The sequence below is a fragment of the Heteronotia binoei genome, chromosome 6 (genome assembly GCF_032191835.1).
Source record: "Heteronotia binoei isolate CCM8104 ecotype False Entrance Well chromosome 6, APGP_CSIRO_Hbin_v1, whole genome shotgun sequence".
NCBI lineage: Eukaryota > Metazoa > Chordata > Lepidosauria > Squamata > Gekkonidae > Heteronotia > Heteronotia binoei.
The window spans coordinates 132,098,404-132,120,377 of record NC_083228.1 but is presented as its reverse complement, the minus strand read 5'-3'; the positions used below and the strand labels follow the sequence as shown (position 1 = coordinate 132,120,377).

Below are 21,974 nucleotides of genomic sequence, written 5' to 3'. Positions count from 1 at the left end.
TGCACATGCGCAAAGGTTGGGCCGTCTGATCAGTCAACGACGGGACAGGCACTCTGCAAGGCGGATTATGTTTGGGATGTCTGATAGGGCAACGATGTTTAAAATAAGGATGGACAAAACAGGAGCGTCTTGCTGATGGATTAAATGGTGCATCTGACCGTGGCCTTGAATTGTTTTTTTTTTTTAAAGCTGCTCCAGGGGACAGAGCCCACAGAAGGCTCAAGGGTGACTTGACAGAGCTCAAATGTTTTAGGTGGGTCTGGGGGCGTGAAGAAGTCATCTTCAGGTGACTATGGACAGCAATTGCTGGATGCTTATGACATCGGAGCTATGGAGAAGTCCCTGTTAGTATTAAGTATTGAGGAAAGGTTGAAGGAGCTGGGGATGTTTAGCCAGCCTGGAAAGGAGACAGCTGAGAGGTGATATGATCACCATCTTCAAGTACTTGAAGGGCTGTCATATAGAGGATGGGGTGGAATTGTTTTCTGTGGCCCCAGAAGGTAGGATCAGAATCAATGGGTTGAAATTAAATCAAAAGAGTTTCCGGCTCAACATTAGGAAGAACTTCCTGACCATTAGAGCAGGTCCTCATTGAAACAGGCCTCCTCAGGAGGTGGTGGGCTCTCCTTCTTTGGAGGTTTTGAAACAGAGGCTAGATGGCCATCTGACAGCAATGAACATCCTGTGAATTTAGGGGGAGGTACTTGTGAGTTTCCTGCATTGTGCAGGGGGTTGGACTAGATGACCCTAGAGGTCCCTTCCAACTCTATGATTCTAAGTAAAGCAATGTTCTGCAACATGCACAGTGGAACCCAGCGGTACTTTCCAAAGCACCAGCCAGCTGCAGAAGACTGGGAAAAGCACATAGCTGTTTGGAAAGAGAAGGGTGAAAGATGCCCTTTATCTAAAAGATGAAATGGCAGCTTATCAAGTTGAGAGTTTGTTGTGGCTAATTAGTCTTGGAACCTAACATGTACTTGGAAATATTAATAAAGTGTTGTGCGGAAAGTATCAAGAAAGTAAGTGCCGGGAATGGAATGAAGATAGATCACTGCATAAACCTCAGACTCATTAAGAGTAAAAAGTCACGTTTATGTATCTGACTAATAAATCTACCATGGTTGCTTTTGTGTTCTGTTTTAAAACAATTTCCCTTACAGTTGTATCTTACAGCTGTTTGTGTGGTTATCTCTATGCACATCGGTGAATGACTTTTCTCTCCAGCCCCTCAAATTTCTTAGGTTTGGTGTTTTATCATCTTTTTCTCTGCCAGACAGCCAGATATGACACATGTTTACTGAGTTCTACCGAGTTCTGCTGTGTTGACACCCAAGTATACATAGGGTTTGCGGCCTTTGTCCCTTGCAAGTCCTCCAGTATTTATCTCCTATCCTTATTCTTAGAAGGTTGTGGGTTGTATAAAGTTACCAGGCTCTGAAATGGGCATATTTTCAAAAAATTGAGCCAATATTATTGGAAGAGAAAGTGATTTTGAGGTTGGCATTTCATAACATAGTCAGTGCAAACCATATCAACACCGCCAGGTCCTTTTTTTTACGAAAAATTTTGAATTTTATTAAGAAAGGGAAAGATACAAGCAAAACAAAACACTAAAGCACTAAAAAACACTAAAACGAAAAAGAGCACAAAACACAATGAACATGACAACATACAGCTTCTAACTATAAACAACTACAACATAACTACAAATACCCCCCACAGGAGAGGGAGAGGATTAAGCTTGTACATAAAGCATTCATTACTCCATCACCACTTTAAAGTTGATATAATTATTTTATATCAAAACCTCTGTTTTTAACCCACTCGTATACAGGGTCCCATTCCTCCCGGCATTTCTGCACATTACCACTTCGCAGCCGGGTAGTCAACAAATCTGATTCCGCTATTTCTAAAAGTTTAATGATAAATTCTTCTCTATTAGGGGTTCTATCTTCCTTCCAGTATTTTGCATATAACATTCTGGCAATTGTGACTATATACAACAGTAGTTTCAGCTTGGACACAGGTAAGTTTTGTCTACAAATGTTTATAAGATACAGTTCCGGGACATGTTTCACTTGTATATGTAGGATTTTTTGGATCCAGATGTTGACCTGTGTCCAGTATTTTCTAGCCTTTTTACATTGCCACCATATATGGAACAGAGAGCCTTTAACTTCAGTGCATTTCCAGCATTTGTTAGAATAAGAAGGATATATCTTTGCCAATCTATCTGGTGTTAGGTACCATCTATATACCATTTTGTACATATTTTCCTTAAGATCTGCCGGCTTTATTAACTTTATATTTTGCTTCCATAGCTTTTCCCATTCTTCCAAATCTATATTGTAGCCGAAGTCCTTCAGCCATCTGATCCATGCTTCTTTAACCACCTCATCTTGCATCTTAACTTGGAGCAACCAGTCATATACTTTGGTAATTAATTTTTGTTTAGACTCCAGGATCAAGTCTAAGTCCGAATAAGAGTTCAAGAAGCCGATCTCTTTATCTTTCCGGAATCTTGATCTCACTTGACATTGTAGCCACCAAGATAACTTTGAAATCTCCTCCTCAATCAGTTCGTTTTGGTCATTTAGCAGGAAAGCATAATCTTGTTGGATTTCCCAGTTATATAGTTTGGGGTGTGATGCAGCCTCTATCGGGGATATCCATCTTGGAGTGTGTTTGTACATCACTTTAATTTCACTCCAGACTGCATACAAAGATCTTCTTATTTCATGCCTAAGGAAGCGTCCGGTTTTGATAGGAGTTTTATACCACATGTAGTTATGCCATCCTTCTCCTAACCCATCGCCCTCTAAAGACAGTAATCTTTTATTTTCCAATTTACACCAGGCTCTCAACCACGCAATATTGCACGCTTTATAATACAGTTTCCAGTCAGGAAGAGCTAGTCCTCCTCTTAATTTAGAATCTTGCATAACTTTCATTTTAATTCTGGCCTTCTTACTCTGCCAAATAAACATTTTGGTCAATTCATTAAGTTGCTGAAAGAAGGATTTAGGTAGTGTAATTGGAATCGTTTGAAATAGAAACAGCACTCTCGGCAAAATGTTCATTTTAATCGTTGCGACTCGACCAAGGAGCGAAATTTGGAGATCTTTCCAATTAGTTAGATCCCTCCGGATCTCTCTCAAAATTTTTTCATAATTATCTCTGTATAAATTCTTTAAATTATTAGTCAAGAAAATTCCCAAATATTTCACCTTCTTTTCATTCTTGAATCCAGACAGCTGTTCCAGCCTTTCAATTTGGTCCTTTTCCATATTTTTCGTTAAAATCTTGGTTTTGATGGCATTTAGTTTAAATCCAGATACTTCTCCATACTCTCTTAATCTTTGTTGTAAGAGCTCAATCGATGATATGGGTTGTTCCAATGTAACCAACACCGCCAGGTCCTAAAGCTGTCAGCAGCTGGACCTAATCCAGAATTCCTTAATTTTTTTTTAAAGATCAAAGAGGTTATAAATTTGGCTTCAGAAAGCAGCCATCTAATCCATCTGGGATAGTATATGGCTGCTTGAATTGTCCCCGAATGCAGTCTTCAGGTTATTCCTAATCCTGCCCTCCTGTTATGGTTTAGTTAACCCTCTAGTCTGGTTTCTAATCCTTGTGCTATCGATTCCTCAGCAATTTCAAAGGTGGTTTGTCTGTTGTCTTGATCTCTCCCTTGAGGCTTGGGGCTCTTCAGCTTGGAGAAACGTCAACTGCGGGGTGACAGGATAGAGGTTTACAAGATTATGCATGGGATGGAGAAGGTAGAGAAAGAAGTTCTTTTCTCCCTTTCTCACAATACAAGAACTTGTGGGCATTCAGTGAAATTGCTGAGCAGTCAGGTTAAAACGGATAAAAGGAAGTACTTCTTCACCCAAAGGGCGATTAACATGTGGAATTCACTGCCACAGGAGGTGGTGGCGGCTACAAGCATAGCCAGCTTCAAGAGGGGATTGGATAAAAATATGGAGCAGAGGTCCATCAGTGGCTATTAGCCACAGTGTGTGTGTGTGTTTGTATTTTGGCCACTGTATGATACAGAGTGTTGGACTGGATGGGCCATTGGCCTGATCCAACATGGCTTCTCTTATGTTCTTGCATTTTCCTTGTGCCCTTTCACCTTGATTGGAACACACGTGTGTGTAACAGTGCTTGAAAACTGGAAAGAGACAGGCTGAGGAAAGGCTGTGCTCTGATCTCTGTGCTCCAAACCCCCACTCGTTCTGATACTTTGAAGTGTGTATATGTATTGATCCTATTTCTTAAATATATTTCAGATTTTTTAAAAAAATTAAGTTGTTTCATGGTGTCCTCCCTAAGCCAGGTAATGTTTGCACTATGCCAATAACCTATTTGTCTTGGACGTGTTACCGGTATTAAATGTTCTGCTACTTGGAAAAGTTCTGAAAAATATATTTAAAAAAAAAAACTTCCCAAATTGCCCCCAGCTTTTTAGAAAATGAGTGGGGCGGCCTTTGCAACAGCTGCAGCCACTAGAGCAGGGCAGGCCAAACTTGCTTAATGTAAGGCCACATAGAATAAATGCCAGACGTTTGAGAGCTGCAAGATGGTTGGGAGGGAGGGAGGGAGGAAGAAAGAAGGCAGGGAGGGAAAGAAAGTTGGAAAGAAAGCAAGTTTAACTTTAAATGCATTCTCAAAGTCACTAAGTGGCTTGGCTTGGAGAAGTGATTTAAAGAGACAAATGCCTTCTCCAGGCTGGCCAACAGGATGGTGGGGGCTTTGAGAGCCACACAATATGTGTGAAGGAGCCACACGTGGCTTCCAAGCCACTGTTTGGCCAGCCCTGGGCTAAAAGATGGAAAGGGAAAATGGGCTTGCCCTGGGCTTTTTTTGGCAAATGAACCCAAGGCAAAAAAAATCTATGCAAGCCCTTTTGTCCCAAGGTGCTTGGCAACCCGAATGTGGGGTGGAGTACTTGGGAGAATCCAGGTATTAAAAGAGCACCTGAGGATCATGTTTTTTCATTTGGGGAATGCTGCTCTCATGACCTCAAAAGCCTCTGTTTTAGACCTGGGGTTCAAGAGAGAATCATATGCACCGAGGAGACAATCATAAGCTAATCTTGCTTCCATTTTCAGTTCCGCCAGCTTTTTTGATGAGAGTTATGGGTTACCGTTTATAAATAGCTTCCCCCACCCATCTCTCCTTCACATGTGGTTTGCTGGCTGCTGGCACTGAAACTTGGTGCATTTCCCCTCTGTTGAAAGCTCTTCTCTAAGGCATGTCTGACTCCCGCTCTTCCGTCCCCATGAATTGGCAGAAGCTGCTGGTGGTGGGATCTCTTCTCATCCTGGCCGGGGGTGAGTAGAAGTGAAACAATCTGGCATGGACATTGTTTGTGCTCTGCGACTGGCGTTTTGAGAATCTTGCAGGGGTTGGAAGCTCTTGTGCCTTTCACAGCTGTGTAAAAGAAGCAATTCGTTTCGTTTCTCGATATTACAGTCCTTAGACCAGATGTACATATAAAACGCTTACAGATATAGATATGTATTACAAATAAGACATTTCAAAAGTTTAAAACTAGGATAGAAATTACAATTTCATCTAAAACCTGAGAGCTAACTGCAGAACAGTTTCCGTGCCCTGAGTATCACCGTACGGAACCTGGCTGCTTGGTGGGTAATCTGAGGAAGTCTCTTGTTTAGAAAAGAAGCAATTTTTGCCGGTTGCCCAGTGAATGAGGAACAAAAGTCAGAGCTGCTGAAAAATCCCCCTCTTTAATAGTTGTTAAAGGTAATGAAACCTTCTCACCCTTTCCACTAGGCTGTTTGCCCAAGTTCTCAGTTTATACCCATTACCCCCCCCCCCCGCCTTGAGATTTTGCGATGACTGGGAATGATTTTTTTAAAACAAATCTTCTCTTGGATTGATTGATTGTATTATACGATGTTGTGAGCCGCCCTGAGTCTGCTTGCGGAGAGGGAGGGATATAAATTGAAAGTAATAAATAAATAAATAAATTTATTGTAGTTATTTATGCTTTTCGGAGCCCACATTCTAGCCTTCGCTTGTTTCTTTTGGTTTCAATGGGAAACTTCTTTCTGCCCATAATTAGTTTTCTTTCTTTCCATCTAACGCAGGGGTCCCCAACCCCTGGGCCGTGGTCCGTGGCCTGTTAGCAGAGACCTTCACCTACTCCTTATTTATAGACCCCCGGGGGGGGCAGGGACAGAGGAGCAGTGTGGGGCAGCAAAACCCTCACAGCATCCTCACCCTCACTGGTCCATGGAACAATTGTCTTCACAAAACTGGTCCCTGTTGCCAAAAATGTTGGGGGCTACTGATCTAAAGGATCCACCTGGTTCAACGACCAGCAGAGAGGAGCCCAGGTCTGTATTTAGAGGCAATCAAAATGTCATTGCGGATATTTATTTGACTTGCTTACAGGGAGCTTTTCTGCCACTTCACCCAGGGGGGTTTATAATTCACAATGAATGCCCACAATTCAGTTCATGCAACACAAAAGGAAAAGAAGACTGGGAGAGAAGAAGAATGCAAGGAAATGCAGGTGCTAATTCATAAGGTGCTTCTGGGTGTTCTTGTTCTTAATATTGTCTGTCTGCTGCGGTTCTTGGGGGGATGATCTCCCATTCTGCTCTTATTGCTGCTGTAAATGCAGAGAATTTCACAGCAGCAGTGGAATTTCCACATGGGGGTATTTCCTGCTGTTTCCCTCTTTGGCTCCAGATTGCTTTTCCCCACTGTTTTTTTTTTTTAAATGGTAGTCACAATATCAGAAGTGTGTAATGACACTATGCAGAAGTGGTCAAACTTGTTTAACATAAGAACCACATAGAATAAATGTCAGATGTTTGAGAGCCGCAAGTCGTGAACATCAGATGTTGGAGAGCTGCCAAAAGATAGGGAGAGGTAGAAAGAAAAGTAACTTTAACTTTAAATGAGTTCTCCAAGCTGCCGGCTGGCTTGGCTTGGAGAAGTGATTTAGAGAGACAAACGCCTTCTCAATGCAGTGCTGGGGGCTTCAAGAGCCACACGATATGTGAGAAAGAGACACATGTGGCTCCCGAGCTGTAGTTTGGCCACCCCTGCTAGCAATATATCTATGAACAGTTTTTCAAAAAGACCCACCCAAAAGCCCACCAATGGTGGGAACAAATTGTAGGGAAGGGGTTGAGAAAATTGTGCTAGGAGGTGATGTGGATATGCACCTTCCCATCCATGCTTTCCCAAAACCCACAGAATCAGAACCCAGGGCTCCACAACATCAGGAAACTACAGTTCACCCAAAGTCGTCAGCTCCAGCTGGAAACACCACGGTTACAAATGAGACCACCTCCAAGCCTATCCCCACAGAGTCGATGAACCAGACAACAACCCGACAGACAGCAAACACAGGGGCCTTGAAGAACGTGACATCTGCTCCAGCAAGGAATAAAACCACCGCTCCCTTGCCAACAACCTCAGCGCAGTCCAGCCTCTCACCTAAACCAGCACCTGCTGCAACTGGGGTTTACAGTGTTAAGAACCGAACAGCAGATTGCATTAAAGCTTCCCTGGGATTGACCCTCATCATTCAAAACAGCAAAACAGTAAGCTTCCAGCTTTTCCTTTCCGATTCTTTCCCACACCCCTGGTTTTTTGAAAAGATCGCAGCCAGCGATCCCCAGTGTAGTGTCACAGTGCCTGCTGATGCATTCGCTAATGCCCACTTGTTTTGTCACCCCAGAAAGAAGCCAATACTGGCTTTCAACAAACTCACTGAGCCAGGAGGTACTTCAGAAGACCTCAGGGGACATCCCTTTTGCATCTGAACATAAGAACAGGGGAGGGGACGGTGGCTCAGTGGTAGAGCATCTGCTTGGGAAGCAGAAAGTCCCAGGTTCAATCCCCGGCATCCCCAAAAAAGGGTTGAGGCAAATAGGTGTGAAAATCCTCAGCTTGAGACCCTGGAGAGCCGCTGCCAGTCTGAGAAGACAATACTGACTTTGATGGACCAAGGGTCTGATTCAGTATAAGGCAGCTTCATATGTTCATATGTTCAACATAAGAGAAGCCAAGTTGGATCAAGCCAATGGCCCATCCAGTCCAACACACTTGGCCAAAAAAAGCAGGTGCCATCAGGAGGTCCATCAGTGGGGCCAGGACACTAGAAGCCCTCCCACTGTTGCCCCCCAAGCACCAAGAATACAGAGCATCACTTGCCCCCGACAGAGAGTTCCATAAGGACATAAGAGAAGACATGTTGGATCAGGCCAATGGCCCATCCAGTCCAACACTCTGTGTTACACAGTGGCCAAAAAAAGCAGGTGCCATCAGGAGGTCCATCAGTGGGGCCAGGACACTAGAAGCCCTCCCACTGTTGCCCCCCAAGCACCAAGAATACAGAGCATCACTTGCCCCCGACAGAGAGTTCCATAAGGACATAAGAGAAGACATGTTGGATCAGGCCAATGGCCCATCCAGTCCAACACTCTGTGTTACACAGTGGCCAAAAAAGCAGGTGCCATCAGGAGGTCCATCAGTGTGGCCAGGACACTAGAAGTCCTCCCACTGTTGCCCCCCAAGCACCAAGAATACAGAGCATCACTTGCCCCAGACAGAGAGTTCCATAAGGACATAAGAGAAGACGTGTTGGATCAGACCAATGGCCCATCCAGTCCAACACTCTGTGTCACACAGTGGCCAAAAAACCCAGGTGCCACCAGGAGGTCCATCAGTGTGGCCAGGACACTAGAAGCCCTCCCACTGTGCCCCACTCCCAAGCAGTTCTATCAATAAGCTGTGGCTAATAGCCACTGATGGACCTCTGCTCCAGATGTTGATCCAATCCTCTCTTGAAGCCGTCTATGCTTGTAGCTGCTACCACTTCCTGCGGCTGTGAATTCCATGTGTTAATCACCCTTTGGGTGAAGACAGACTTCCTTTTATCCATTTTAACCTGACTGCTAGGGTTGCCTAGTCCCCCGCAGCCTAGAGTTGCCAGCTCCAGGTTCAGAGATGTACCATAGAGTTTTCCCTCCCAAATTGCTAGAGTGCCTGGGCAAACCATAGAATTTTCCCGGAAATGCCTAGAGCAGCGGGTGCACGACATCACCGGCACGATGATGTCGCTTGCAGGTGACATCATCGTGCGGGTGACGTTGGAGGAGGTTCAGAGCAGGAGAACCCCTGCCCGCCTGAGGGCTTGGCAGCACTACCGACTGCTCAGCAATTTCATCTGCAGGGATTCCCCATTCAGAAGCAACTATGCTCATTGTAGGAGAATGCTTTGCTTGAACCACCAAACATTTTGGCAGCCATTTTTTTGTGACTGGTCCCACCTCCCACAGTACCCATTTTGGGGTGGTTCCCAAACACTCTTTCTCAAAATTCCAAACGTGCCCCCAAATTTAACTGGTTTGGGGTTCACAGAATCATCAGAGTTGAGGAAAGGACTGTAGTGTGGTGCACTGGTAGAACATCTGCTTTGCATGCTAAAGGTCCCATTCACCTGATAGGGGAGGGCGGGGTATAAATGCAATAAATAAATAATAAATACCCAGCACGTCCATCCCCCTCACCCTAAAAAGGGTCAGGTAGAAGGCGATGCAAAAGATCTCTGTCTGAGATCCTGAAGAGCTGCTGCCAGACTAAGCAGAGAACACCAACCTTGGTAGGCCAATGGTCTGACTTGATATAAGGTAGCTTCATCTTTTCTTGCAACTCCAGGTCGAACATATGGAGCAGAGATCCATCAGTGGCTAGCCACAGGGTATAGATGGAACTCTCTGTCTGGGGCAAATGATACTCTCTATTCTTGATGCTTGGGGGGTGGGGCAAACAGTGGGAGGGCTTCCTGGCCCCACTGATGGACCTCCTGATGGCACCTGGTTTTTTGGCCACTGTGTGACACAGAGTGTTGGGCTGGATGGGCCATTGGCCTGATCCAACATGACTTCTCTTGTGTTCTTATGTTCTTTCCTTTGTGCAGGGGGTTGGACTAGATCAGTGGTCCCCAACCTTTTTGGCCCCAGGGACTGGCCCCAGGGACTGGCCCCAGGGCTGGCCCACCAACTGTGACCCCAGAGCCGGCAGGGTGGGGGCACCCAATTCAGCCTCCCCTCCTGCAGCACCCCCTCCCCCTGTTTTCCTCCCCCGTTTCCTCCTCCCTCCTTCCCCCCTTGCGCAGCCTCACCGCCTCTTAAAGGTGAAACTTGACTCCTACTTTGTTCTACTGCTTCAGACCAACACGGCTGTCCACTTGGATCTATCCTCCTCCCCCCTTTTCCTCCTCCTTCCGCTCCCCCATGCAGCCTCGCCTCCTCCTCTTCCCCCCCACTCCCATTTTCACCATTTTAAGGCTGCGGAAGGGGCCATGAAGCTCCTCCCAGGCCGTCCCCCCCTGGGAAGGAGGCAAGGGCAGTGTCCCTTGCCACTGCTTCAGCGTTTTTCCCAGTCAATCAGCTGATCGGTGGGGGGTGGAGTCGACCTGGGAGGCACTTCACCGCCCCTTCCTGGCCCTTAGAATGGTGAACATAGGAAGGAGGCACCGTGGGAGGGGGTGCGGCAAGGCTGCGAAGGGTGGGGCGGGGGCAAGGCTGCGTGGTCCATTGCAAATAGGCCGCAGCCTAGTACCAGTCCCTGGCCCAGGGGTTGGGGACTCCTGGACTAGATGACCCTGGAGGTCCCTTCCAACTCTATGATTCTGTGATTCTTACGCAATCAGATGAAGCCTAGATTTGCAGTCCTGGGTTCTAAAAGCTAGCACACTCCTGATTGTATACAGCAACTCGGGAATATGAAGAACAATGGGGGCAATTAAAACACAGGGAACTGTGAGTCCCTGCAGCTTGCTTCTTGTCCTTTAATCTCTCCAGTCTAGTTTTAGGTCTGCACCAGTCCTCAGTAGAGGAGTCAAAACAGGCCACTATACAGAGGCTACGGCTTGTAAACCAGTATAGTATAGTTCAGGGATGGCTAAACTAGCATAACGTAAGAAGAGCCACATAGAATAAACATCTGATGTTTGAGAACCACAAGGAAGGGAGGGAGAGAGGAGGGAAGGAAGGTAAATCGATGGAAGAGAAAAAGCAACTTTAACTTTAAATGCATTCTCCAAGCTGCCAATTGAAATATAAATAAAATAAATAGCATGGGGGCTTTGAGAACCACACAATATGTGTGAAAGAGCCACATGTGGCTCCTGAGCCACAATTTGGCCACCATGGTATAATTGCTACAATGAATTCAAGATGCTGTGCCTAAGGGGGCAGATGGAACTGCTGAAAAGGGTGGGGCTTCTAAGTAAAAACCCTAGATGGGTAGTTGGCTCTGCATTGCTTTCTTTTCTTTCCGCAGAAGAAAGACGAGTATCTAAACATTGACCCAAACGCCACACAGACATCAGGAAGCTGTGGGATTTGGCAGTCAACTCTGAATATTACTTTCCATGGTGGTTTCATCCGCTTTACTTTTGCAAAGGTAAAAATTCCCTTTGTGCTGATTGTTTGGGACTCAGGATTTAAGGCTTTTTCAGGCTGACAAACAGCTGCTGTGATTCCTTTTCTATGAGATGGATGGATGGGAGGGAGGGAGGGAAGGAAGGAAGTCCCAAGTTCTGTGGCTGCTCAACCGGGTTACCTGAGGCTGCCATGCTAAAGCGTGGCATTCCTAGAACTCATCACCTGCTCCACTGCCTCTCACCACTTCTAAGTGTCCCCTTTCAACAGCCAGAGAAAAGTCATGGGGAAACAGAACCCCCAGCTCCTTTGCCACCTGAAGGAATAGCACCAACTTGCATCTCCCTCTCCTTTCACACTCACTGCTGAGGGGACCAGCGCTCATGGGAGCTGAGCACTCTAGGAGAGTAGTGTTTAACCACTTGCCCCTCCGCTTTTTGCTCCTGGTACATGTGGACTGAACAGGGGCTTAACATGGGTCACAGAGAATACATTGACCACATTCAAAATGAAAAGAGGTTTAATAAGAAAATTAAAAGCACCCACCGAATTTGCAAACACAACAGGCCGAACAAAGATTTTAAAAGGTGATAACACACAGTCCTGTAACCCCCAACTATGTAGATATCCCTACATGTGGTATTGGGACAGGAGATACAATTCTACCTCTATAATGTCCCCTCTTAGTCGTCTCTTTTCTAAACTCAAAGATCCCAGACTCTTCAGCCTTTCCTCATAGGGAAGGTGATCCTACTCCCTAATCATCTTGGTTGCTCTCCTCCATGTTTGCTAGGACCATGTGAACCCAAGACACAGCCTGTGCCCTCCCATCCCAGCCCCAGCTGTGCCTTTACCTCCCCTCTTAACTTCTGACACAAGCAGGCAGACAAACACAATGTTAGCAGTGAGCTCTCTGTAGAAGCCCAAGCTCTCTGCAGGTGTTTCCTCCAGTTTCCTCTCCTGTTATGAGGAGAAAACAGTTTTCTCTCTTGTTATGAGGAGAAAACAGTTTTCCCTTTTGTTGTGAGAAGAAAACAGTTTTCTCTCTTGTTATGAAGAGAAAGTTTTCTCTTTTGTTGTGAGAAGAAAAGTTTTCTCTCCTGTTATGAGGAGAAAACAGTTTTCTCTCCTGTTATGAGGACCCACATATGCTGCCCTGAGGTACCTGGTTGAAAGGTGGAAGAAAAATGTATGAAACCAATAAGAACTGCATTTTGCTAGGAGACGGTGATACCTAAATAATAAAAGTGGAGTTCTGAGGGCAAGGAAGGCCCTGGGAAATTGTGTCATTTCCCAATAAGCACAAAATCCTCATTGTTTGGAATTGCCTCTCGATTCTCGTTCCTTGGGAGCTACCCAAGCGCAAACGCCTCATCTTGCAAATAAAGACTCAGCTTCAAGGGTTTGCTCTTTACTAGAAGAGAGTGTTAATGTTTGCTGAAGGGGGATCCTGAGGATGCATTGTGCAAACGAATGTTCAAGTAGCGCCTGGAACAGCTTCAATGTCAAAAGAAACTTTCGAAAATCTCCTAACCTTTCCCCCCTTCTTTGAGAACAATATGTCTCATAGCGCAACATTGCACAGATTCAACCCTTCCCTCTGAAATGAGGTTTTATGGATTGCTTTGAAATATGAGCAGAAAGGGACTTGCCAGGCAACTTCCCCCCTCTCTCGCTGGGGCTGTGGTGCTCTGTATTCTTGGTGCTGGGGGGCAACAGTGGGAGGGCTTCTAGTGTCCTGACCTCACTGGTGGACCTCCAGATGGCACCTGTTTTGTTTTGTTTTTTGGCCACTGTGTGACAGTGTTGGACTGGATGGCCCGCTGGCCTGATCCAACATGGCTTAATGTCAAGCATCAATATTTCTCAATAATCAGTCTTTTGTCAGTAATCAGTCCTGAGAGGGAGGCAGCTCCACGATAAAATTAAGTGAGACTACTGACCATGGTCTGGTGGCCGTTTCCAAAGGTTGTAACAGTCTGGGAGATTTCCGCCCCCCTTCTTTTAGCCATTATACATATTGGACAAGAGGCAACGTAGGCGGAAATGTCTCTTTTCGTGAATGGCCACCAAAATTGCCTATTTACTAAGTGTAGGGTTTTGACGTAGCCAAAGTGCCCTGAGATTTTGCTGTCGTGACAAAATTGGAGCACTTCCTTTCGGAGACTTTCTGGCATGTACAGTTTACTGCCTTTATGCCAGAATCCTCCTTCACCCTTTACCACTCCTTCAGGTCAGGCTTCTCCTTGGGTGCGTTGGCCTTTGGAGCGAGGGGAGGCCTCGAGGTCATTCCGGGTAGTCAGTCGCCAGGTGGTTTGGGTCGCCACATCGAAAGCAGCGTGGGGGGTGGTAGCTAGAGCTCTCTCCACCATATAGTTTGAAAGTTGCCAGTTCGGTTATGTCCCTCAGTTACGTCCTGTTCTTTGTCTGAGGAACTATAATGGCACTCAGAAATATGCATGCTTGGCACTTCTCTTATGTTCTTATGTTCTAGATGTTTGCCTTTCAGCATCTCAGAACATTTTTTTGGTACATTGAGATGCAATTTAACACACTCCTTTATTATATTTATGTACTTAAAACCTGAGAGCAGAAACATGGCATCGTGTGTGCCAACAAATGGAATATAAACACCCTCCAACATTTCATGGATGAAAATAGGAATATGCTTGTAATACTATAGGATCAAGTGTAGGAAAAGACCTGCTGGATGAGGACAGTCATTCACCTAGTCTGGCATATCAGTGGCCAACTAGATGCACCAAAAGGGTTGCAAAAGAGAGGTGTGGAGCCCCAAGTTTAATCTCAGTGGCTGGCCTCCCCATAAAAGGGTTGCCAACTGCCAGATGGGGCCTGGAGATCTCCTGGAATTACGACGGAGTCCCCAGACTACAGAGATCAGCTCCCCTGGAGGAAATGACTGCTTTGGAGGGTAGCTGTTATGGCACTATGCCCCACTGAAGTCTCTCCTGCCCTCAAACCCTGCTCTCCCCAGGCTCCACCCCCAAATATCCAGGGATTTCACAATCTGGAGTTGGCAACTCCTAATGAAAAAGTTTCTGCTGGACTCTGTTTAAATAGGTAAATAATTCTTACCTTTGGGTGTTCAGCAGCACCTTTGGGTGTTCAGTTAGAAAACATTTGGGCTATGATTGCCTTTGCTTTAAGAATTTGCTAAGAGGTTTATTGCAGCTTGAAGAAGTTCTCTGTTAAGATGTCTATTCCAGCTTGAATAAGCTCTCTACCAAGAGGTGTATTGCAGCTTGAAGAAGTTCTCTGCTAAGAGGTCTTTTATAGCATGAAAAAGCCTTTTTGTGAAACAAGGGTATTAGTACAACCTTGTCCCTTTCCTCTTTGAAAATTGAATTATTTGGCTGCATCCATTGAGAGACATTCATCATTTGGAATATCACACCAGGATTACATGGGAAAGCTGGACAATTTTACCATATAAAGGAAAAGAACTCTTGGTGTAAGTGCTTCCTTTTGTTCTAAGGACTGAGTATTATGGTTGTTTTGATGAAAGTAATATATGTGGTTTAATACAATTATTTATATATGAATGGTTTTTTCTTGTTTATGTAATTTGATATAGAAGCTGGTTTCACGTGGGGATTTTTGCTTTTTGGACTCTGTTTAAATGTCTGTATATTTAAAGAGCTGACCATGTGCTATGTTGTATTAATTCCAAGCAGAAATGTGGGTAATTGTATCATCTTTTTTTTTTCTCCTCAGACTGCAGATGTATATTATGTCTATGTGATCGAAACTAGTTTAACGGTACCCTCTGAGGGTAAGTACTGTTGTGATCCCCTCCCACTTTGTGCATTTGGTGACCACAGTATCATAGAGTTGGAAGAGATCTCCAAGGCCGTCTAGTCCAACCCCTTGCACAATGCAGGAACTTCACAAATATCTCCCCCCCCCCTCACTTCATCCGTACAAATGGCAATGTACAGGCCGGAAAATGTGCCCAATAGCCAGGGTTACAGAGCAACTTGAACTCCCTTGAGCTGATGGCCCTTTTCAGACATACCAGGAGCCTGTGCTTCTCGTCATCTGTATGTGCAGTAAAAGAGGTGACACGCGGTTTTGGCTACAATCAAACACTAATGAAGATTAAAATCCATGTCTTGTCCCAAATTTCAAATGACATTATCTTGACGGGCCTGGGTTGTTGGCCTGGAAGTATGTGTGGAAAGTAATTAGGGCTGCCAGGTCCCTCTGCAGCTCAACGGGGGACTCCTCTCATGTGCACTTTGAGCTCGCAGCATGATGACATCACCCAGAGGTACCATCATCACGCCGGGCACATTGCGCCGGGGGACGCTCTAGGATTTGCGGTAAAACTCTATGGTACCACATATTGCGTGGCTCTTAAAGCCCTCACCGACCCATTTGCTGCCACGTAGAAGGCATTTCTCTCTTTAAATCACTTCTCCAAGCCAAGCCAGCCGTTCAAAGATAAAGTTGCTTTCTTTCCATTTCTCTTTCCCTCCCTTCCCCCATCTATTTGCCTGCCTGTCTTGCGGCTCTCAAATATCTGACGTTAATGACTGACGTTTATTATATGGTTTTTATGTTAAGCAAGTTTGGCCACTGCTGCGTTATACCCCACTGAAGTCCCTCCCCTCCCAAACCTCAGCATTCACAGGCTCCACCCCCCCAACCTCCAGGAATTTCCCAACCTGGAGCTTAGGGTTGCCAATCCCCAGGTGAGGGCAGGGGATCCCCCAGTTTGGAGGCCCTCCCTTGCTTCAGAGTCATCAGAAAGCGGGGGGAGGAGAGGGAAATGTCTGCTGGGAACTCTATTATTCCCTGTGGGGATTTATTCCCAGAGGAAATAATGGAGAATTGATCCGCAGATATCTGGGGCTCTGGGAGGCCCTATTTTTTGAGGTAGAGGCACCAAATTTTCCGTATAGCATCCAGTGCCTCTCCCCAAAATACCCCCCAAGTTTCAAAAAAGATTGGTCCAGGAGGTCCAGTTCTATGAGCCCTAAAAGAAGGTGCCCCTATCCTTCATTATTTCCTATGGAAGGAAGGCTTTTAAAAAGGTGTGCGGTGTCATGGGTGCTGGGGACCCTGCAGAGGAAGACGAGTCTGCCAAGGAAACTGTACCCCTGCCACCTGCACCAGTACCCCTGCCTCCTGCTAAAGAAGATCCCAGCCCCCCTGCCTCGCCCTCTCGGGTGGCTCGTGTGCGTGACCGCCTCCGTCAGGACCTCAGGGATCGGAGGAGGGCGGCACGCTCACAAGCAAGACGCTCCCTGAGTCCTGAGTTTTGAGAGGATTCTGGCCCTCCTAAGAGCAAGGATGCTTGAGTTGTAACAGGATCCTGGCTGCCTCCCAGAGCCAGCAATTAGCCCAAATGGGCAACAGCCAGCAGAGGGCTATATAGCTGTGGGCTTTGGGAGGAGGCTTTGTGGAAGCAACTAGTCATCTCCCTGACGTTCTAGCATCCACTCCGGCTTGACTTTGGTTCCTGACTCCCTGACTTTGGCTTTTGACTTCTGGACTCCCTGACCTCGGCTTCTGGACCTCGGACCTGCGACACTTGCACAGCGATTTGGATTTGGCACCTCGGACACTCCTGCTTGCTGGCTACAGACCTCGGACTGCCTCTGGACTTTGCCTGACCCGGCCCCAGCCGTGACATGCGGTCCCTTTTAATGTGATGGCCGGAACTCCCTTTGGAGTTCAGTTCTGCTTGTCACACCTGTGCTCTGGCTCCACCCCCAATGTCTCCTGGTTCCACCCCCAAAGTCCCCAGATATTTCTTGAATTGGACATGGCAACCCTACTGGAGCGGGCAACTCTAGGCTTAAGCATATATAACTTTCTTGGCATTGATAGATTCAGGTGGGTAGTTGTGTTGGTCTGAAGAAGCAGAGCAAAGTTTGATTCCACTGGCACCTTGAAGACCAACAAAGTTTAATACGGAGGTGATGAGCTTTCGAGCGCACGCACACTGCACCCAATATGGAAGCTTATACCTTGAATAAAACTTTGTTGGCCTTAAAGGTGCCACTGGACTCAAACTGTGTTTCTCTCCACTGAACTTTTTTGGATTTAGCTAATGTAGCAGTGTGGTTACAATGCTGGAACAGGGATTGGGGACGCCCAGGTGTAAACCCCCACTCTATCATGCAGCTTGGGCTAGTCCGGGGTGGCCAAACTTGCTCAATATAAATGTCAGACGTTTGAGAGCTGAAAGACATGAATGTTAGATATTTGAGAGCCGGGAGGGAGGAAGGAAGGAAGGAAGGAAGGAAGGAAGGAAGGAAGGAAGGAAGGAAGGAAGGAAGGAAGGAAGGAAGGAAGGAAGGAAGGAAGGAAGGAAGGAAGGAAGGAAAATAGATGGGGCGAAAGTGGTGGAAAGGAAGCAAGTTTAACTTCAAATGCATTCTCCAAGCTGGCTGGCTTGGCTTGGAGAATTGATTTAAAGAGAGAAACGCCTTCTTCAAACCAGCTGGCATGGCGATGGGAACTTCAGGAGCCACACAATATGTGTGATAGAGCCACATGTGGCTCCTGAACCACAGTTTGGCCATCCCTGGGCTAATCTCTCTCTCCACTGAAAATCTCACAAAGTAGCATGAAGAACATCATGTTTACCTCTCTGAGGCTCTTATAAATTGGACAGAGATCAGCTGCCCTGGAGAAAATGGCTGCTTGGAAGGGTGGGCTCCTTGCCACTGTTCCATGTTGAGGCCCCTCCCCTCCCCAAACCCCACCTTCTCCCAGATCCACCTCCAAAGTCTCCAGGTATCTTCCTACCAATTACTCTTCAACCAAAGTATGATTTCCCTTCCAATACCACTTGGGTATTTATTTGTGTGTTTCAGGCTCCCAGTACTATGGAATCGAAACTGTCCGGCTCTTTTCGACTCCGATTGGCAGCTCTTTTAAATGCTTCAGCAAGCAAACCATAGATGTGGACGTCAGCTTTCAGCTACTGGCCATCAATACCCAACTGCAAGCTTTTGATATTGTCGGGGACCAGTTTGGGAAAGGTAAGGGAATGAATGCATGTTAAGGATTTTCCTACTAAAAGGATCAGACGGATGCATCTCCCCACCCTTAGAAGCAGGTGCAGTGCAGAGACTTTTTTTAAAAAAAGGAATATAGGGAAGACAGGAAATAGGGAAGATATGGGATGTAATTAATGTCATGTATAAACTGGGAGTTCCAGGTTCAGATCTTCCCTCTCTGAAGCTCTGCTGGTGACCTGGAACCAAGCACTCCCTCAGCCTCACTTAGGCTTATCGGGAGGATAAATGGGAAGCAGGGATCAAGTGCACTGTCCTGAGCACGTTTGCTGAATGGCTGGGCCAAAATTCTCCTGTGTGAACTGGAAGAAATGAAGGAAGGGGACATTCACGCCTCCAGTCGAAGGTGCTAGGAAAAGACTCCAGCTTCTGCCGCTGCTTGAAATGAGCAGCAGGAACAAAGCGGAGGGATGCTGTGATGTCACTTCCAGGCAAGCTCCTGTGATGTCACTGTGTTGTGTGATGCTCTATGGGCGCTCTCTTGCAAATGATGTTGCAGTGTCACAGTATGTAATTTTCGTCAGTCTTTGCCAGTGTCTAAGCAGTGTGAGCTAGCTCACAGTTTTTTAGCCTCCAGCTCACACATTTTTGTCTTAGCTCAGGAAGGATGGCCCCAGAGCACACTAATTTGTGTAGTAACTCACAACTTAAATGCCAGCGGCTTACAAAGTAGAATTTTTGCTCACAAAACTCCACAGCTTAGAGGGAGCAATGGTCTTCATGCTCCCCCAACCCCTCCCACTGGTTTTCAGCAGAGGGCCAGCAACCTTGAAAAGGATCAGCGAGTCCTTGGAAGCACATGACCATGTTCTCAGAGTCTTTCCCTCCTTGGCATTTCTGATTTAAGAGAACGAACAGCTGAGAGCTAAGAAATTAATGAATTAAGGTGTGTGGGGGGAAAAAGACTGCTTTGATCATCAATGGCCAGAATATCTAATTAAAACTTCCCAGAACATCTCTTTTAAAGAACGTGCTTCCAGGCTTTGGGTGTCAGAACTGGGAACTTCAAGAACGACGCATTACTTTGTTTCAAAAGTCAAGACGTTTATTTATTTTATTTATTTATTCGGGATTTATATCCCGCCCTTCCCACGAATGGCTCAGGGCGGCTTCCAGCAGTTAATCCAACATAAAATTTAAACAATTTCAAGTATAAAACAATTAAATTTAAACAGTTAAAACCTTAAAAACAGAGTAATTCAGTTTGCTGTAAACAGATGGCTGGCCAGTTACATCAAGTTGTTATCCTAGCTAAATATAGGCTAGGTATAGGCTAGCCGGAAGAGGGTCGTCTTACAGGCCCTGCGGAACTGCGCCAAGTCCCGCAGGGCCCTCACCTCTTCCGGCAGCTGATTCCACCATTATTGAGAACTAGTGTCCAGGAAAAGAGCAGGTTGACTCTGATAACTTTCACAGTTATCGGCACATTCTTATGCAGTGGTAACAGCCACAATAAAACCATTTCTCACACCCAGAGAGACAGGCGTCTGTTCCCAGGCCCCTTATCTCCAAACGCGGGGGAAGGAACCCCGCTGCTCCTCTCTGGCATCTTTGGCTTCAAAGGCCACCTGCAGATGTTTCCCAGGGCTATCTGTCACCCTTCAATGGTTAGTATTTATTTGAAATGCAAAGTTACAGGGTTAGTAGACATTTCTAATATGGAGTCAGTTAGGCTAATAATAGTTGCTCAGCACATAGGAAAGTTACAAGTTCTGACATTGGGTGATTCTGAAAAGCTGCAGTCCGCTAAATGAGAAGCACATGATGGTTACTGTGCAATACATGCTTAACAGGCTGGTTTCCTTTGCAGAGGAAGAGTGTGCTCTGGACAGAAACAAGAGAATCATCCCAGCTACGGTCGGCCTCAGTTTGGCAGGATTACTGGTCATTGTCATCACCACCTGCGCGATTTACAACAGGAAGCCCAACAGAGGATACGAACGCATCTGATTCGTCACGGCACTGAGGAATGTACCCAGCAAGATGGCGTTACGATTGCTTCATAAATTATACCCCACTTAAGTCCCCTTCTCCCCAAATTGCATCCTTCCCAGAATCTACCTCCAGATCTCCAGGAGTCTCCCACCCTGGAGCTGGCAACCCTAACTAGGGGTCACATGAACTCATGAAGCATCTTAACAAGTCAGATCATTGGCCTCCCAGAATTGGTGGCTTTAGCTCCCTGGCTCCACTCACAAATCTCTACGAATTTCCCAAGCAGGAGTTGGCAACCCACAGCCAGTAACACTTGGGCAGGGAAAGCCAGGGCTGGCCCTGCCACTCAGCAAACTAGGCAATCGCCTAGGGCGCTGGCCTTCTGGGGGTACCATAAGAACATAAGAGAAGCCATGTTGGATCAGGCCGATGGCCCATCCAGTCCAACACTCTGTGTCACATAAGAACATAAGAGAAGCCCTGTTGGATCAGGCCAATGGTCCATCCAGTCCAACACTCTGTGTCACATAAGAACATAAGAGAAGCCATGATGGATCAGGCCAATGGTCCATCCAGTCCAACACTCTGTGTCACATAAGAACATAAGAGAAGCCCTGTTGGATCAGGCCAATGGCCCATCCAGTCCAACACTCTGTGTCACATAAGAACATAAGAGAAGCCCTGTTGGATCAGGCCAATGGTCCATCCAGTCCAACACTCTGTGTCACATAAGAACATAAGAGAAGCCATGTTGGATCAGGCCGATGGCCCATCCAGTCCAACACTCTGTGTCACATAAGAACATAAGAGAAGCCCTGTTGGATCAGGCCAATGGTCCATCCAGTCCAACACTCTGTGTCACATAAGAACATAAGAGAAGCCCTGTTGGATCAGGCCAATGGTCCATCCAGTCCAACACTCTGTGTCACATAAGAACATAAGAGAAGCCATGATGGATCAGGCCAATGGTCCATCCAGTCCAACACTCTGTGTCACATAAGAACATAAGAGAAGCCCTGTTGGATCAGGCCAATGGCCCATCCAGTCCAACACTCTGTGTCACATAAGAACATAAGAGAAGCCCTGTTGGATCAGGCCAATGGTCCATCCAGTCCAACACTCTGTGTCACATAAGAACATAAGAGAAGCCATGTTGGATCAGGCCGATGGCCCATCCAGTCCAACACTCTGTGTCACATAAGAACATAAGAGAAGCCATGTTGATCAGGCCAATGGTCCATCCAGTCCAACACTCTGTGTCACACAGTGGCAAAATTTTTATATATATATATATATATACATACACACGCACACACACACACACACTGTGGCTAATAGCCACTGATGGACCTCTGCTCCATATTTTTATCTAAACCCCTCTTAAAGGTGGCTATGCTTGTAGCCGCCACCACCTCCTGTGGCAGTGAATTCCACATGTTAATCACCCTTTGGGTGAAGAAGTACTTCCTTTTATCCGTTTTAACCTGCCTGCTCAGCAATTTCATCGAATGCCCACGAGTTCTTGTATTGTGAGAAAGAGAGAAAAGGACTT

At 46.2% G+C, this 21,974-nt stretch overlaps 1 protein-coding gene across 1 annotated transcript; it reads left to right on the top strand.

Moving 5' to 3' along the window:
• The first annotated feature begins 5,257 nt into the window (after window positions 1-5,257).
• LAMP3 (lysosomal associated membrane protein 3) lies at window positions 5,258-20,464 on the top strand. The gene is made up of 6 exons (XM_060242717.1): window positions 5,258-5,336; window positions 7,237-7,586; window positions 11,335-11,457; window positions 15,171-15,228; window positions 18,284-18,451; window positions 20,298-20,464. Exons 1-6 carry the CDS (start codon window positions 5,258-5,260, stop codon window positions 20,435-20,437), a joined length of 918 nt encoding a protein of 305 aa, XP_060098700.1. The 3' UTR covers window positions 20,438-20,464.
• Window positions 20,465-21,974: the final 1,510 nt, after the last annotated feature.

Excerpts from the sequence above, each read along its gene's own strand:
- LAMP3 (XM_060242717.1), top strand. The coding sequence starts at position 5,258 with ATGTCTGACTCCCGCTCTTCCGTCCCCATGAATTGGCAGAAGCTGCTG. Across the intron at positions 5,337-7,236 it reads TCTTCTCATCCTGGCCGGGG|AATCAGAACCCAGGGCTCCA; the intron begins GTGAGTAGAAGT and ends CAAAACCCACAG. Across the intron at positions 15,229-18,283 it reads TTTAACGGTACCCTCTGAGG|GCTCCCAGTACTATGGAATC; the intron begins GTAAGTACTGTT and ends TGTGTGTTTCAG.